General features: G+C 43.3%; 1 protein-coding gene across 1 annotated transcript in view; it reads left to right on the top strand.

Moving 5' to 3' along the window:
• Irak3 (interleukin 1 receptor associated kinase 3) overlaps nt 1–17,069 on the top strand; it is a 59,072-nt gene that overhangs the window by 32,480 nt on the left and 9,523 nt on the right. The window contains exons 7-8 of the mRNA XM_005357919.3: nt 7,741–7,855; nt 8,591–8,709. Coding sequence (XP_005357976.1) covers nt 7,741–7,855; nt 8,591–8,709 — 234 coding nt within the window. The remainder of the gene's footprint in view (nt 1–7,740; nt 7,856–8,590; nt 8,710–17,069) is intronic.

The following is a 17,069-nucleotide window of genomic DNA, read 5'->3' as shown; positions in this document are numbered from 1 at the left end:
TTTTTTTTTGTCTTCTTTTTTAATCCACTAGAACTCTTTTTTATATTTTATTTTTTAAAAAAGAAAAGAAACTATCTTTTTTCATCATACATACCAATCCAAGTTCCAACTCGCTCCCCTCATCCCATTCCCTCCACACACTCTCCCACCCCATCTCACATCCACAGAGAGGGTAAGGCACATTGCTTTGAGGAAGGTCCAAGGCCCTCCCTACTATATCTAGGCTGAACAAGGTATTCATCCAAAGACATTAGGTTCCCAAACAGCCAGTACTAGCAGTAAGGATAAACCCTGGTGCCACTGCCAGTGGCCCCTCAGTCTGCCCCAGCCATGCAACTGTCAACCACATTCAGAAGGACTAGTTTGGACCTACGCTTGTTCATTCCCTGTCCAGCTGCAGTTGGTGAGCTCCCATTAGCTCAGGTAAACTGTTTCAGTGGGTGAACCCATCATGGTCTTGACCTCTTTGCTCATATTCTCATTCCACCCACTCTTCAGCTGGACTTTAGGAGATCAGTTCAGTGCTCTGCTGTGGGTCTCTGCCTCTGTTTCCATCAGTTGCTGGATGAAGTTTTAATATAGGGCAAGGCTAGTTCCGATATCCTCTCCTCTATTGCTTAGGATCTTATCAGGGGTCATCCTTGTGGATTCCTGGGAATTTCTCTTGAGCCAGGTTTCTTGCTAGCCCCATAATGGCTCCCTCAATCAAGATATCTCTTCCCTTGCTCTCATCTCTGTCCTTCCTCCATCTCGACTATCCTGTTCCCTCAAGTTCTCCTCCCCTCTCCCCTTCTCCCATTTTCTTCCCCTTCCACCCTCCACTCTCCCTCCACATTTGTGCTCCCAATTTTGTCAGGCAATCTTGTCTATTTCGACTTTCCAGGTGGACCTCTATGTGATTTACTTAGGGTTCACCTTGTTACTTAGCTTCTCTAGGATCCATGAACTATAGTCTCAATATCCTTTGTTTATAGCTAGTATCCACTTAGGAGTGAGTACATACCATATTCATCTTTTTGGATCTGGGTTACCTCACTCAGGATGGTGCTTTCTAGTTCCATCCATTTGCATGCAATTTTCAGAATGTCATTGTTTTTTACTGCTGAGTAGTACTCTAATGTGTAAACGTACCACATTTTCTTTATCCATTCTTTGGTTGAGGGGCATCTAGGTTGTTTCCAGGGTTCTGGCTATTATAATACTGCTATGAACATAGCTGAACAAATGTGTTTGTAGTATGATTGAGCACCTTTTGGGTATATGCCCAAGAGTGATATTGCTGGATCCTGAGGTAGGTAGACTCCCAATTTTCTGAGAAACAGCCAATACTGATTTCCAAAGTGGTTGTACAAGTTTGCATTCCCACCAACAATGGATGAGTGTTCCCCTTACTCCACATCCTCTCCAGCATAAACTATCATTGGTGTTTTAGATCTTAGCCATTCTGACTAGTGAAAAAATGGTATCTCAGAGTTATTTTGATTTGCATTTTCCTGATGGCTAAGGATGTTGAACATTTCCTTAAGTGTCTTTCAGCCATTTTGAGGTTCTTCTGTTGAGAATTCTCTGTTTAGGTCTGTGTCCCATTTTTTAAAATGGGTTGTTTGAAATTTTGATGTCCAATTTCTTGAGTTCTTTATATATTTTGGAGAGCAGTCCTTTGTCTGATGTGGGGTTGGTGAAGATCTTTTCCCATTCAGTAGGCTGCCTTTTGTCTTATTGACTGTGTCCTTTGCTTTACAGAAGCTTTTCAGTTTCAGGAGGTCCCATTTATTGTTTCTCTCAGTGTCTCTGCTACTGGGGTTATATTTAAGAAGTAGTTTCCTGTGCCAATGCATTGAAGGCTACTACCTACTTTCTCTTCTATCAGGTTAATTGTAGTCAGAATTATATTGAGGTCTTTAATCCATTTGGACTTGAGTTTTGTGCATGGAGACAGATATGGATCTATTTTCATTCTTCTACATGTTGACATCCAGTTATGCCAGCATCATTTGTTGAAGATGCTTTCTTTTTTCCCATTGTATAATTTTATCTTCTTTGTCAAAATCAGGTGTTCGTGGATGTGTGGATTAACATCCTGGTCTTCAATTAGATTCCATTGGTCAACTTCTCTGTTTTTATGCCAATACCAAGCTGTTTTTATTACTGCAGCTCTGTAATAGAGTTTGATGTCAGGGATGGTGATGCCTACAGAAGTTCCTTTATTGTACAGGAGTGTTTTGTTTATCTTGGGTTTTTTTGTTTTTTCATATGAAGTTGATTATTATTCTTTCAAGGTCTGTGAAGAATTATGTTAGTAATTTGATGGGGATTGCATTGAATTTGTAGATTGCTTTTGCTAGGATTGCCATTTTCATTATGTTGATTCTACCTATCCAAGAACATGAGAGATCTTTCCATTTTCTGATTTTTTCTTCAGTTTCTTTCTTCAAAGACTTAAAGTTCTTGTCGAATAGGTCATTCATTTCTTTGATTAGTGTTACCCCAATATATTTTATATTATTTGTGGCTATTGTGAAAGGTGATGCTTCTCTGATTTCTCTCTCAGCTTATTTATCGTTTGTATATGGGAGGGCTACTGATTTTTTTTTTCTTTTGAGTTGATCTGTATCCTACCACATCACTGAAGGTATTTATCTGCTGTAGGAGTTCTCTGGTAGAGTTTTGGAGGTCATTTATGTACAGTATTATGTCATCTGCAAGTAACCAAAGATTGACTCTTCTTCCTTTCTAATTTGAATCCCCTTGATCTCCTTTTGTTGTCTTATTGCTGTGGCCAGAACTTCAAGAACTATGTTGAATTGATATGGTGAGAGTGGACAGCCTTGTCTTGTTCCTGATTTTAGTGGAATTGCTTCAAGTTTCTCTCCATTTAAATTAATGTTGGTTGTAGGCTGGCTGTATATTGCTTTTATTATATTTAGATATGTTCCTTGTATCTCTGCTCTCTCCAAGACCTTTATCATGAAAGGTCAAAAAGGGTGTTTCAGCATCTAATGAGATGATTATATAGGTTTTTCTTTCAGTTTATTTATATGATGGATTACATAGATAGATTTTTGTGTGTTGAACCATCCCTGCATCTCTGGGATGAAGCTGGTGGATAATTTTTTTGATGCTTTCTTGAATTTAGTTTGCCAGTATTTTACAGAGTATTTTTGAATCTATGTTCATGAGTGAGATTGTTCTGTAATTCTCTTTATTGGTTGAGTTTTTGTATGGTTTTGGTATCAGGGTAACTGTTTGACAGTGTCCTTTCTGTTTCTATTGTGTGGAACACTTTGAGGAGTACAGGTATTAGCTCTTCTTGGATGTTTTGGTAGAATTCTGCACTGAAACCATCTGGCCCTGGGTTATTTTTTTGGTTGGGAGGCTTTTGATGACAGCTTCTATTTCCTTGCAGTTTATAGGTCTATTTAAATTGCTCACCTGATCTTGATTTAATTTTGGTATATGGTATCTATCCAGAAAATTGTCCATTTCTTTTACATTTTCCAATTTTGTGGAGTACATGTTTTTGTAGTATGACCTAATGATTCTCTGGATTTCCTCTATGTCTGTTGTTATATCCTCTTTTTCATTTCTGATCTTGTTAATTTGGATGTTTTCTCTCTTCCCTGGAAGGTCACTTATGGACACTATCATATCATCTGCAAATAACTAAAGGTTGGCTTCTTCCTTTCTAATTCGAATCTAAAGCTTGTGCGTTAGCGTTCCTCTCTTGGTCCTCTCTGTGTGGATGCAGCCTGTGTCTCAGCATTCCTCTGAGGTTGAGGGACAGGCGTGGGGTTGGAAGGCTTGGAGGTGGAGTAGGATTTGTAGCTTTCAGGATCCAATGAGTGAGATTGGGGTGTTGGAGCAGCCTACCTGCAGGAAACTCACCTGCTGTCTGGCTATAGAAGCCTAGGCAGGTGGGGGAGGGGCCAAGGGTTTTGCCCCACTATGGAGGGCCTAGAGAGTGAGGTGTCCTGCCTGGTGGCTGGTCACACTCACCTCTTGATCCTCTCTGCAAGCTGTGTTTCAGAGTTCTACTGAGGTTGCAGGATGATAGGGGAGTTTGGGGCAGGGTGGGGTTTGTAGTTTAAAGAATCTGATGGATGGGGTGGGTATTGGGGCAACCTACCTGCTGGAAACTCCCTGCTGGCTGGCTAGAGAAGCTGAGGCAGGTGGGGGAGGGTCAGGGGTTTGCTCCTGTATGGAGAGCCTAGAGAGAGGGGTGTCCCCTTGGGTGTCTGATCACTCACCTTGGTCTTCTCTGTATTGTAGCAGGCTGTGTTTCAGAGTTCCCCATTAGATCCCTTTTTGTTTGTGTGTTTGCTTGGTTTTGGTTTTGGTTTTTGAAACAGAGTTTCTCTTCTGTACCCTTGGCTGTCTTGGAGCTGACTCTATAGACCAGACTGGGATAGAACTCCGAGATTGCCTGCCTCTGCCTCCTGAGTATAAATTCCTCCTGGGATTAAAGGTGTAGGCAACCACACCTGGCAAGAGGCAGATGTCTTAATTCCTGAATATAGTTGTAGACACCTTCTCAGAGAGTTGAAACAACCTGACTACATTTGCACAGTTGTCATAAAGACAGGAATGCAAGCCCAAGTTTGTGTGTCGTTCAAGTCTGTCTGCTGTGTCTCACCATGAAGACTTGTGATGTTTTGCCAAAGGTGACCATTTAGAAACATTTTCTGAACTGATTTCAGCTAGTATCAGATTTGCTGATCTTGATCTATCTAACTTAAAATTCTATGAACTTCAAAGTTAGTTGTGGGGGCTGGAGAGATGGCTCAGCAGTTAAGAGCATTGCCTACTCGTCTCAAGGTCCTGAGTTCAATTCCTGGCAACTACATGGTGGCTCACAACCATCTGTAATGAGGTCTGGTGCCCTCTTCTGGCCTGCAGACATACACACAGACAGAATATTGGATACATAATAAATAAAACAGACAGAGAGTACTTAAAAAAAAAAAGTTAGCTGCTAGGGAAATTATTGGTGGCATGAGTTTGTAGGCTCCGAAGAAGCAGTTCCACCCCAGTGCCTTTCTGTGTTCCTTCCTCACTAACATCTCATCTATCCAGTTTTTTTCTGCTTGATCAGTATCATTTAAAAATAGGCAAATTGTGGGTCTAGAGAGGTGGCTCAGCAGTTAAGAGCACTGAGTGCTCTTGCAGAGGACCCAGGTTTGATTCTCCGAACCCACATGTCAATTCACGATCATCTATGGCGACAGATTCGATTCCAGTTCAAGGGGATCTGATTCCTTCTTCTGGCCTCGACAGGCATCAGACACATAAGTGGTGGATAGACATACTTGCAGGCAAAACCATATGCATAAAATAAAATAAATATTAAAAATAAGCAAATTGTCACTTCTGTTGTGTTCACAAGAGAACGGAGAATCAGGGACTGCCTTGCCTCTATGATATCTCCTATCCTCTGCTTTCCAAATGACGTTTATCTCTGCATTATTTTAGGTTGGAGGAGAAGCAGCCAGGCAGTGGCACAGATTATCTGATTAAGCAGCCCGGCATACCTCCTCAATGTATTACTATACCACTGTTTTCCATTGTGCAATCTGAGTCATAATAATAAGTGTAGGGATCTTATTTTTGACATGTTTTAAAATAAAGTCCTTCCATGTGTTTGTGTATATGTTTATAGGTATAGATGTGTTGCAAGGAGGGACCACTTGTTCATCCTGGCCGCCCGGCTAGTTTATCCCTGAAATAACCACAGATATTGTATTAATTAAATCACTGCTTGACCCATTAACTCTAACTTCTTATTGGCTAACTCTTACATCTTAATTTAACCCATTTCTATTAATCTGTGTATTGCCACATGGCAGTGGCTTACGGGATAAAATTCCTAGCATCTGTCTCTGGTGGATCCATGGTGTCTTCTCCGACTCTGCCTCCTTTCTCCCAGCACGCCATTTAGTTTTCCCTACCTACCTAAGTTCTGCCCTATCAACAGTCTAAGGCAGGTTCTTTATTCATTAACCAATGAAAACAACACAGAGACAGAAGGACCTCCCAAACCACAGATGTATACACACACAGACATTCTGGTGTGTTTGAGGCAAGAGAGATATACCATTTATATACTACATAAATCTATGCATGTGTATTTAAGAGAGTATATTTGTGCTTGTAGGAAATTTGCTACAAAAGAAGCAAATTATAGATCTTTATAAGTAGAGCATTTTTTTTTACAGCTTCATTTATTTTAATGTTCCCAAATATGTCCAAAACATAGCAGGCACTCAGCATATTAAGTGGAGTTTACAGTCTGTGTATTTCGCAGTTATCTGGTGTGTTAGTACTTTAGTTGCTGCTATGACAAGACACCTGACCAAAAGGACTTAAGGAAGCCAAGGTTTGTTCTGGCTCATGGTTTGAGAGCACAATTCATCACGGCAGGAAGTCACGTGGTGGGATTGTGAGGTACCTGGTCTTACAGAGCCTAGAGTCTAGAAGAAGGAAGACAAGGTTCTTGTGGTTGGCTTGCCTTGCCCTTTTTATTCATTTCTGGACCCTCGTTCAGGAGAGGGTGCCACCCACATGCGGTGTTTTCTCATGTGATTCTAATTAATCAAGTCAACAATGAGGATTAGCCATCACATCTGGAGTGCGTTTATGATTTTCATAAACCAATGACGACAAAGGATTAGAGCTTATTTTGGTTAATTGATTGGGATAGGAGCTAAGAAATATATATTATACCAATGTAGAAATCTGTGATTTAAAGTCAGTGTCGTAATTTTATACTTCAAGCTACTATTGTGTGGATTTTAGATAACAATACAAGCTTTGGAAAGACATGACTATTCTTTTCCTGCTTGTAACCAGGGTTTAACAGGGCACCTGAGGTAGGAATGCTCCATTAGTGGGTGGATAAGACAAGCTTTGCTAACCCTGTGTTTTTGTAATTACTGAAACTGATAGGTCTCAATCGCGTCATAATTATTTACTTAACAAAATAAAGAGGAGACACAGTTTTGTATCAGTTAAAATAAGTTGTTATGCCTGCGTCACTAGACCCCCAGTGACCACCAGAGTCCAAGTTCGTATGCAAAAGCAAAGAGCCTTTATCGCAGGCTCAAGTTGACTCTCTGTCCTTTCAACACAGTGGTTGGATTAGGGAGGGCATTGAGCTCAGCTCTGGCAGGGTTTTAAGGACTAAAGAATGGGGGTGAGTGGGGGAATTCCAGCATCAGAAGGGGGTCGAACTCCTGCTGAGCAGGAATGGAGCAGCCCGAGTCTTGTCAAACAGGGGTTGGTACTGGCTTGCTTGGCAACCATGTACAAGTTAGGTGAGCTCTTCTTACAGTTCTGGAGCACCTAGTACTTGTTTGTCTCAGTTCTGATCGGTCCCCCGCAGGGAACAGTCTGTGGTTTTTCCTGGTTACTGTAAGGGTGAGGCCTAGTCCTAATACTGTTAGTCTGCAGCTTGTCATGGCTGCATAAGTGTTAAGTTAGGCCTCCTCAAAGTGAATATGTAATCGTGTTTTCCTTTCTGTATGAAGTTCTTCATATCTCACACCTTCCTTAAATTTTAATATTTTTGTTTTAGTAGTCAATCAAAGGGGGGTAGAACTAGCACTTGTTGGAACTGCCAATGCAATTCTTGTCTCTTGGCCTAACTTAGTCTCACTTTAGAACTGTTTCCCATCATTCCTAGTTAGTCTCATTCACCTTCTATTTGAGTGATGAATTTGACAGTTTCAAAATTTCTGGTTCAAGGTTCCGTCATCCTCACATACTAGAGCTGGCTGCATATTTCACTGAGATGGAGAAGCTTTGCCTGGTTCATCCATATATGAGCAACGGGACGCTTTTCGACAGACTGCAGTGTGCAGTAAGTCAGGGCTACCTGGGGTAAAGGGGAGCTGTTGGCCCTGGAGGGAGCCGAGAGGTGGGGTGAGCTCACACATGGGGGATATTCAGGAATGAAGCAGAGACCCTCTCAAAGGTTGCCTGAACACAGGAGTCACTGGGTTCTGTGTAATATTGTCACATAAACAAGTTTATAATGTGTCTCAACTTCTCTTAGCATGTGGTATTTAGGTAGGCACAGGGCTGGGCCAACCAAAACCAGGGTCTTATGCATGCTAAGCAAGGATTTTACCACTGAGCTGTACTCTCAGCCTACTGGCTACAGTTTAACTAAAGTTAAAAATTGTTAGGTATTTCCTTAGACCAGTGGTTCTCAACCTTCCTAATGCTGCGGCCCTTTAATGACCCCCAACTATAAAATTATTTCATTGCTACTTCACAACTGTAATTTCACTACTGTTATGAATCATGTCGCTATCTGATATGCGGGGTATCTGATGTGTGAGCCCTGTGGGGGTTGTGACCCAGAGGTTGAGAGACGCTGCTCTAGAAGCTTAGAGGAAAACCCATTTGGGATTAGAACTTGGTTGTAGCAAACTGAAATAATTCACCTCCCACTCCACCTTGCCATCTCCCGCTATGTAGCGTGCACCCACATAGTGGATATATAGGTAATTTGCACTAAGAATACACAACCAAACCAACCTCTCTCTCTCTCTCTCTCTCTCTCTCTCTCTCTCTCTCTCTCTCTCTCTAGGGTAACACGGCCCCACTTTCCTGGCACGTTCGAATCAGTGTGCTAATAGGGACCTCCAAAGCCATCCGATACTTACACAACACTCAGCCGTGCTCAGTCATTTGTGGCAATATTTCCAGGTAAATGATGTGGGAGTCTGAGGTTCCCTGTGAGCCCCCTTTCAGCGCCACAGGTGAATGACTCAAAAATCCTGTCCTCTTCGGTCACTACTCTTCCTGTAATGTACGTGAGGGTAATGAGTGTAATGAGAACTCTCACCTCAGTAGTGAAATTCTTAACGTTTTTCTCAATGAACATGTGTTCGCCAAGGGGAGACTTTATGTTATCTTTGTGAATTACTGTTGAATAACTGTGTGTTTTATTGTACTGGATAGCCAGATGTGAAATTGAATGCATATTTAATCTTCCCACCTCCACCCCCCCAAACCGAAGTCTAGCAAAAGGATCCATGACTTATACAGGGATTCCCAGGAAGACAACAGTAGTGGAGCATACCGAGGCTTTGGTTTTCAAGTCACTAGTGTCCTGCCTCCCCGTCAGTCTGTGACGAGCCAAGTGACGAGCAACGTGGAGTGCTACATTTGAGACATGAGAAAATTAGAGGCAGTATTTATGTTCTATCTTCCGTCTCTAGTTACACACACACACACACACACACACACACACACACACACACACACACAAACGTTCAGAGTGGTCACCTGCAGCAAAATCCCTTGAAGCCTTTCTCCTCGTGCCCCTATGTTGAACTCATCCTGAAAGCCCTGGCCACACTTTTGCTGAATGCCTGGGTCAGCTGGATTTGAAGGCTGCTGCCTCTTCTGGACCCTTTCCTTGGTATCTGGAAGGGTTTTAGTGTACTTTTAACACGAACAGAAGTGGAGCTTTTCTGGAGAAATGAACATGAAACAACTCTAAATTCCTCCTCAGTCCTGGGGGAGCTGGAGAATGGCCAAGAGATGCCTGTTCCTGCCGTAGTGCGGAACATCAGCTTCTCAGAGCCTGAGCAAAATAAAAGTCCCTCACAGGACCCAGGCACAGGGCCAGTGATGGCTGCAGGGGTCAGCGGAATCACCAGCAGGGTACATTTCGCAAGGCTGAGAAATCATTTCTTTATCCAGATTATAACCACAAATGAATACAGTGGTATTCAAATAGTGTTTTTACTGAGCGAGAGCAGTGTTTAGACTCTTGCTGTATACTTTCTTCACCTACTTTCTTCCTCTGGTTTTAAGTAAGCACTAGCTTATTTTAAACCTCACATGGTACAACATTAACAGATGGTTCCCTGTGTATGGTTCAGCCCCTCTGTCCCTTTCCTGAAAGCAGGTTTGAAAAACAGATAGGAAAGAAGAAGTTCTTGATGGGCGAGAGGAACAAGGGCAGCCATTAACTGTGGCAAAGGTAATATCAGGGTGGGGAGCTCAACAGATGCAGGCCCACCCTGAGGTGGCTAGGAGGTGCCTATCCAGCACCTCCCCACACTGTGGGACAGTCTGGGCAACTTAATGAGACCCTGTGTCTGGATAAACTAAAAAGAAGGCTAGAGATAGAGCTAAGGCATAGAGTACTTGCCCAGCATGTGTGGGCTCCAAATACCAGAGTAGGAATCAAGTATGCAGGAAGAGAAAAGGAGGAAGGCCAAAGTGAGCAGGTGGAGAGGTCCTCAGTCTACTGTTGCTGTTGCAGCCCTGATGTCATGGAAAAATTGCTGAAGCTGTGACTGTTATGCCCAAATCCGCAAAGTCCCCCCAAAACCAACAAGGAGGCCGAGTCCCGTATGTAAAAGCAAAGAGCCTTTATTTTAAGCAAGTATGCAAACTCGGTCTCTCCGCATGTCCAACTTATTGGAATAAACGGAGAGTTCCGAGCTCAATTAGAATACGGTTTTATAGTAGTAAAGATGGGGGTGAGGGGTTTCTGAGGTTCAGGACCCCTGATTGGCTGACATTTGTCTAGGGGTGTCCCAGTGAGTGTGTTTGGCAGGTGATCCTATCTACAGCAGAATATTAGGAATTTCCTCTCAATGGTCTGTTCTTGGGTGGAGGTTGGGTAACCTCAGCTTGTGGTTCTTCCTGCAACCAGGTATCGTACAGGGTAAGCTATTGAGACTCAGGCCTCCATTTAAACTTATCAATGGCCAGAGTCCTACTCTGGCAGGTGGTAATGGTTGGAAGTAAAGAACTTCCTTTGGTTGACCTGCCCATGCTTAGCTTATCATGGCTGATTCCCACAGTGATGACTTTTCAAGACATCTGAAAATCAGGCAGGGCACGCAGGTGCTGCACTGTGGCCTGGCCTGGAGCAGGGCTGTAACTTGAGTGCAGCAATCTCCTTTCTACCCTGCACAGTTTCAGATGGGGAGCTGTGCAGCATCAGCTAACCCTCCACAATAGGGAACAAGAGCATGTCTGAGAGCTGGGCGGCAGGGAGGGGCACACAGGGCTCAGCTACCCAGGTGGTGTCAGCCCGAGGGAGCTCTGAAAGGGAGAGCCAGGAATGCTTTTCATTCCTCCTCTGTCCTGCTACCTCCCAGCTCAAGCTTCCCGAGTTTAAATCAGAAGACCTTAGGAACCAGAACTCCCTCTTAAACTGTGACCCCAGGGGACTCATAAATTCTCAAAGCCTCAGTTTTTCTTTCTGAAAAAGGCTAATTGTAGAAGGAGCAGCAGGCTGCATTCCTGCCACCCAGCTCCCAGCCGCCTGGCTAGCTTATGCCCTGAAATAACAACACACAAACTGTATTCATATAAACACTGCTTGGCCCATTAGCTCTAGTCTCTTACTGGCTAACTCTCACATCCTGCTTTAACCCATATCTAATAATCTGTGTAGCACTATGAGGTGGTGGCTTACTAGGAAGATTCTAGCGTACGTCCATCTTGGGCTGGAGCTTCATCGCGTCTGTCTCAGAGAGGAGAGGCATGGCGATTGCCTAACTTCCCTTCTTCCCAGCATTCTGTTCTGTTTACTCCGCCTACCTATGTTCTGACCTATCATGTCAAGCAGTTTCTTTATTAATTAACCAATAAATAGATATTAGACCCCCTACATCAGCTAATAATAGAGCAATAGTTTTGTTGCTTAGGGTTAAATGACATAAGGTATGTTGGTGCTGAGGAGAGCGTACACTCATCCAATGCGGACTTCCTGGAGGCTTGGTCCAGAAGTGCTGGGCATAGCCAGGGCAGAGTTGAGTGATGTGAAGGACCGTCAGAATTCTTGCTCATCCGCCTTCCACATACTTCCATCGTCAGTTCATTGTCTGCAAACAAGCTCTGCTTTGGAAAGAATAACTTCCATCTTACTACGTGTTGACTGAACTCCTTGAGAGTCCAATCCTTTTTTTTGTTCCATGTTTGTTGTGTGTAAAAAATAATGGAGCCCATAGTGGGGAGACATCTTTTCCCATAAAGCTCAGCTGATTAAAGAGATAGCTCAAACACAAAAAGTACCCAGTGTGTTGCTGGCTGAGTTAGAGAAAGCCGGGCCAAGCCCTAGAGGAAGTGTGTTTTTGACACAGACTGATTGAAAGTATCGGCGAGAATATTCCTGGTAGAGGTAGTAGATTTGCTCAGGGGTCAAAGCAAAGAACTGCCACACATATAACAAAAGAAGGATACCTCTGTCCCGCTGCCCGCCACAGAGCCACCCTCAGGGACAGTTCTGAATGCCCGTTTCTACAAGCTCTCCTGTACTTTCCCATGCTCTTCCCCCTTTTTGCAGGCACTCACTGATCTCATTGCTTCTGCCTCTAGTCCCTGGTTAAGAACGTGTCCTTTTAGATCACATACCTCTTCCACCCCTTTTTAGTATTGTGACTTTAGGACAGTTCCTTAGTTCCCTAATGCCTTGCCTTCTTGCTCTCTGGAACTGGCCAGGATACCAGTACACTGTCTCCGAGGGTTCTAAGGACAAAGTGAGTTACTAAACGGGAAGGGGCCTACAGCCTGGGAGAAGCTATCATTGTGAGTGTGTGTGTGTACATATATCTCTATCTCACTATATATATAAAACATATACTCTACCCATGTGAGACTCAAGGCTTCAGTGCCCTATGTGCACTTTCCAGGAGGACTGTGCACTCCCCTAGAGGGCCTCCGAGTATCAGAAACTTTCTTACATTGACTTAAAATCTTGTGACTGAGCCTTTAGGTTCTTACACATATGTGAGTGTGCATGTACACTCTCACACACATAACACACACATACAGAGCACACACACATAGTAAAAGAAAGAAAGAAAACAAAAAGACAGAGGGAACAGTTCATTTTTTTCTCCTTGTAATCAACAGATTTTAAACCCTGATGGCTCTTCAAGCTGATGAGGGAGAGGGACTTGATCGGGGGAGGGGGAGGGAAATGGGAGGCGGTGGCGGGGAGGAGGCAGAAATCCTCAATAAATAAATAAATTAAAAAAAAATAAAGTTGAATGAAAGGGTTTTTTTTTTTTTTTCAGTTAATTGTTGTAAACCAGAACAGCACCCAACAGGGAAATGGGAGAGCTAAGTTTTAGTCCTGGCTTTACTACTTAGCTCTTTTTCAAATAATAAGTCAAAGAAGCAGTGTGCTATAGCAACCATGGCAAGTCAGTTTTATCTCACATTTTATCTTTGATTGATTAGCAATGACTTTCCAAGTACAGGGTGGAAAAAGCATCGTGGCTGAATGCTTTTGGAACTCAATTAATGATGTCTGTCAGCAATATGAAGGACAGCATTTGGGCCATGTCTTTGTATTCCCATGCTCAGTAATCTAAAACTACTCGAGGATTTCAAATCCTCTCCAGAAAATGATTAGATAAACAGATGTTTGGTGTCTTCTATGGGCTCAGCACTATGATTGTGTAAACGGCACAAGGTGGACCCCATTGAGTACCACATGATATATTGTAGGCTCCAGTGGGAACTCGGAAACATTAGGCTTCAGAGAGATCCAGCGGAAGCTTCATAGCAGAAGTGATTCTTGTGGCACAGAGATGATCCAGATAAAAATCAGAGGAGGAGCCTTCGGAGGGCACAGCACAAAGTTTATCCCGAGACAGTTATATACAGTTTGTGTAGGTGGTTTCTTATTCTTTGCTATTTTTCTCTTTGGGAGCCCACTACCCAGCTCCCAAATAAATACACAGAGACTTATTCCTACTTAGGAATGCTTGGCCTTAGCTTGGCTTGTTTCTAGTCAGCTTTTCTTAAATGATCCCATCTACCTTTTGCCTCTGGAATTTTATCTGTTTCTATCTATATCCCTTTCTTTCCTTCTTACTCCATGGCTGGCTGTGTGGCTGGCCCCTGGCATCCCCCTCTCCTCCTTTTCTCACTCCTACCTCTTCTTGTTCCCTTTTCTATTTATTGTCTCTGCCTGCCCGCCCCTCCTATCCCTCTCCTGCCTAGTTAACTATTGACAGTTCAGCTCTTTATTAGACGAATCAGGTGTTTTAGGCAGGCAAAGTAACACAGCTTCACAGAGTGAAACAAATACAACATGAAAGAATGCAACACATCTTTGCACCATTAAGCAAATATTCCACAGCATCAAAGAATCTAACACATCTTTAACTAATATTGCACAACAAGTTTGTCCTATGGCATTGGTAATTAGTTATCCATGAAGGCTGGTGGATAGACCTCATGAAGGCAGGAGGATCATGGCGTCCAATCAATGTCAAGGACGTTAGATCTCGTATGAGCTCCCATGGAAACACTTGCCAATCCTCTACACACCTAAGGGTAGGTGTGATCATTGTCACCTCTGGCCAACAAAAGAGAAGTTGGGGCTAAGAAAGGTCTGTAATTTGCCTGTCACGTGGCTATAGATGCAAAAGGGGAGGTGTGCTTCCACGTCTGTGTATCCCCAATAACCATGCTCTTGTTAGGGAATTTAAAGACCTGGGATGGCCAGGGACCAGTGGGCTTCATCAGCAGACACGGGAATTGAGAAATGTTGATGTTAGATTCTTGAAGGGACAGCAGCAGGCGGCCTGTTTTGAGAGAGAGATTAGGTCCGTATTTCTACACTGCCAACCTGGCTGTGCCGGCAGAGACAGCGTCTTTCTAAGAAGGACAGTGTCTAGCGTACTGCTGAGGAACAGCCACAGGAGGAAGCAAAGCCCACATTTCTAAGGTATTTTCAGCAAGTCTGGTGGTTCATCATTTAGCCCAAAAATATCTTAGTAATTTGAACTCTTTAAGAGAATGTTATAAAAACAAAACTCACTACCAGATGGTGGGAGTTGAGAGGGAAAGGATCTAAAGAAAGAATCCGGAGTGTGGTCTGCAGTCTTGGCAAAAGACTCACATTTTCCTTTGGGAAATGAAGCTGTTTTTAAATTACAAGATCTTGTAAAAGTGTCTGAAAGTGACAACCTTGATATTTCCACCCATCTGTTAGAAGACTTCACTTTACGAAAATCAAAATTTCTCTTAACAATTCTTGTTGCCAACATTGTCTTTGGGTACCACGTACCAAATCATTTAATGTGCAATGCTCCCCAGTCTTGGGTGTTCTATCACTGTTGTGCATTTTGAGGTGCCCAGCTTGTGATGTTGTTTGCAGATATTTCTGCTGGAGGAAGTGTTTCACCGGGGATGGGTGTTGAGACAGTATCGCTTTACACTCCTTCTCCTTTGCTCTCTCTGCTTTGAGTTTGGGATGGAGATGCCATCTCTCAACTTCCTGCTCCTGCCTCTATGCCTGCCACTTGCTTCCAAGCATCTCTCCAATGGTAGCCTCTTACCGCTCCGGAATTTCAACTGCACTTCTTAGGATTTTGAGATAATGGTGACGAATGGAATGGACAATGGACAGCACACATCATTCACGGTGCAGTTGGAGGTCTTCTTTATCTGTAAGTCAGCTGGCGTTATCTTACTCAGAAGCATCATCAGATCTCTTTATCTACATGGAAACTGAGGTCCTGGGTGGTTCAGCTCAAGCCCTAAAGTTGCACAGTTAGAGATCCAGCCCTGGGTCTTGGTGCAGGATGCCAAGACTTACATACGAACAAACTTCCATTCTCTTTCTAAGACCTGCACAAATGCAATGCAGACACAGAGGACTCCACAACGCCATGGGGAAATAGAGCAGCCATATCTGATGGAATGGCAAACATCATAAAGCCGGCACAGCTGCTTGACAGAGATCCAGCAAAGCTAAGTCACACGGTGGCTGCTGGGCCACTTTTGTTTTTGATCTCCAAGTGTTGCATACTTGGGGGACTTTTAATATTTGTACAATTTGGGGATATTGAATTGATGGGAAATTTCTTACGGATCATTTATGCCCCTCCCAGGAGCATGCCTTCGAAGCTTCCCCGGGACAGTCCTGAGCATCCTACCCCTGCCACTTTGAGGGAGATAGCCTTATGCCTGAAGGTCTTCCTTATTTCTTGGAGGTTGAGGCACACATAAAGAAGCCGGAAATTTCTTTCTGAGGCTTCGAGATATTCTTAAAACATCTGCCCCTCAGGAACAAGATAATTGAAACAAAGTAAACTTCAAAAGGTCACCAGGAGTCAGTGGACTGAGGAGTTGGCGGCAGATGAGAGTACAAGCTTCTTTCCACTGTGCACTCAAGCAATTACATGATGTGTACAGCAACACAGTTAGGTTAGCTGGTCACCTCTGGCCTACACAGGAACTTGTACTGATGAGCAAAGAACGGTGTAGAAAGATGATTTTAAAATGAGGTGTTAGGACCTCCCTCTCTTAGAAAAGTTAGCTCATGAACAGCCAGTGCAGTCCTGTAACCAAGGAGCAAAAGATTGCCAGGATCAGACATATAAACAAATTCTATAAAGATAAAATATAAACATTCAGTTGTGCCAGAAATAGAATGATAATTGCTGCAACTTTCGCCTAAAGATTTTCTTGGGCCTATTTGGCAGCTGGCACTCTGAGCTCTAAGAGTTACTAATACACTGCTCGGGGCATGGCAGTCTGCCCAGCTGGCTCACAGATTTGCTTTCTGTCTAGCGTCCTCGAAGCCACAAAAGCTGGCAGCCTGAGAACCAGCTATCGTGTGCTTCTAGGATCTTAAAAATTGGGTTATGGGGTTGATGAGTCAAAATGGCTGTAAAAGATAAGTGTTTATTAATGAAGACTAAACTTGAAGGAAAGCGATTGTAAAAGATAACTCTTTAACACAGTTTAGCAGTGATGATTAAATTTATGGCCCCAGATGTGCAAGAGAAGAAGTTAAACACGCGTCCGGAAACAAAGATGATCTGTATTTTGGAACAACATGCTTACCGAGTTCTGTGTAAATGAAGAAGCATTCCGGCTGCTAGTCAGTCAGATTATGCGACTGAGCTACCACCATGGCCAGGCTCACTCCTGTCTTCTCCTTGACTCTGTTCTGAAACCTGTTAATTAATGGGCGCCGCTGGTAGGGAAACGCAGTTTGGCCTTGTACCATTCTTAAGTTAAGCCATACTTGCTCTTGTGTGCAAAGTCTTGTGAGAGCCTACAGCTCTCCCAGA

Source organism: Microtus ochrogaster, chromosome 24 (assembly GCF_000317375.1).
Source record: "Microtus ochrogaster isolate Prairie Vole_2 chromosome 24, MicOch1.0, whole genome shotgun sequence".
NCBI classification, from domain to species: domain Eukaryota; kingdom Metazoa; phylum Chordata; class Mammalia; order Rodentia; family Cricetidae; genus Microtus; species Microtus ochrogaster.
This window is presented reverse-complemented; position numbering and strand designations above follow the sequence as displayed.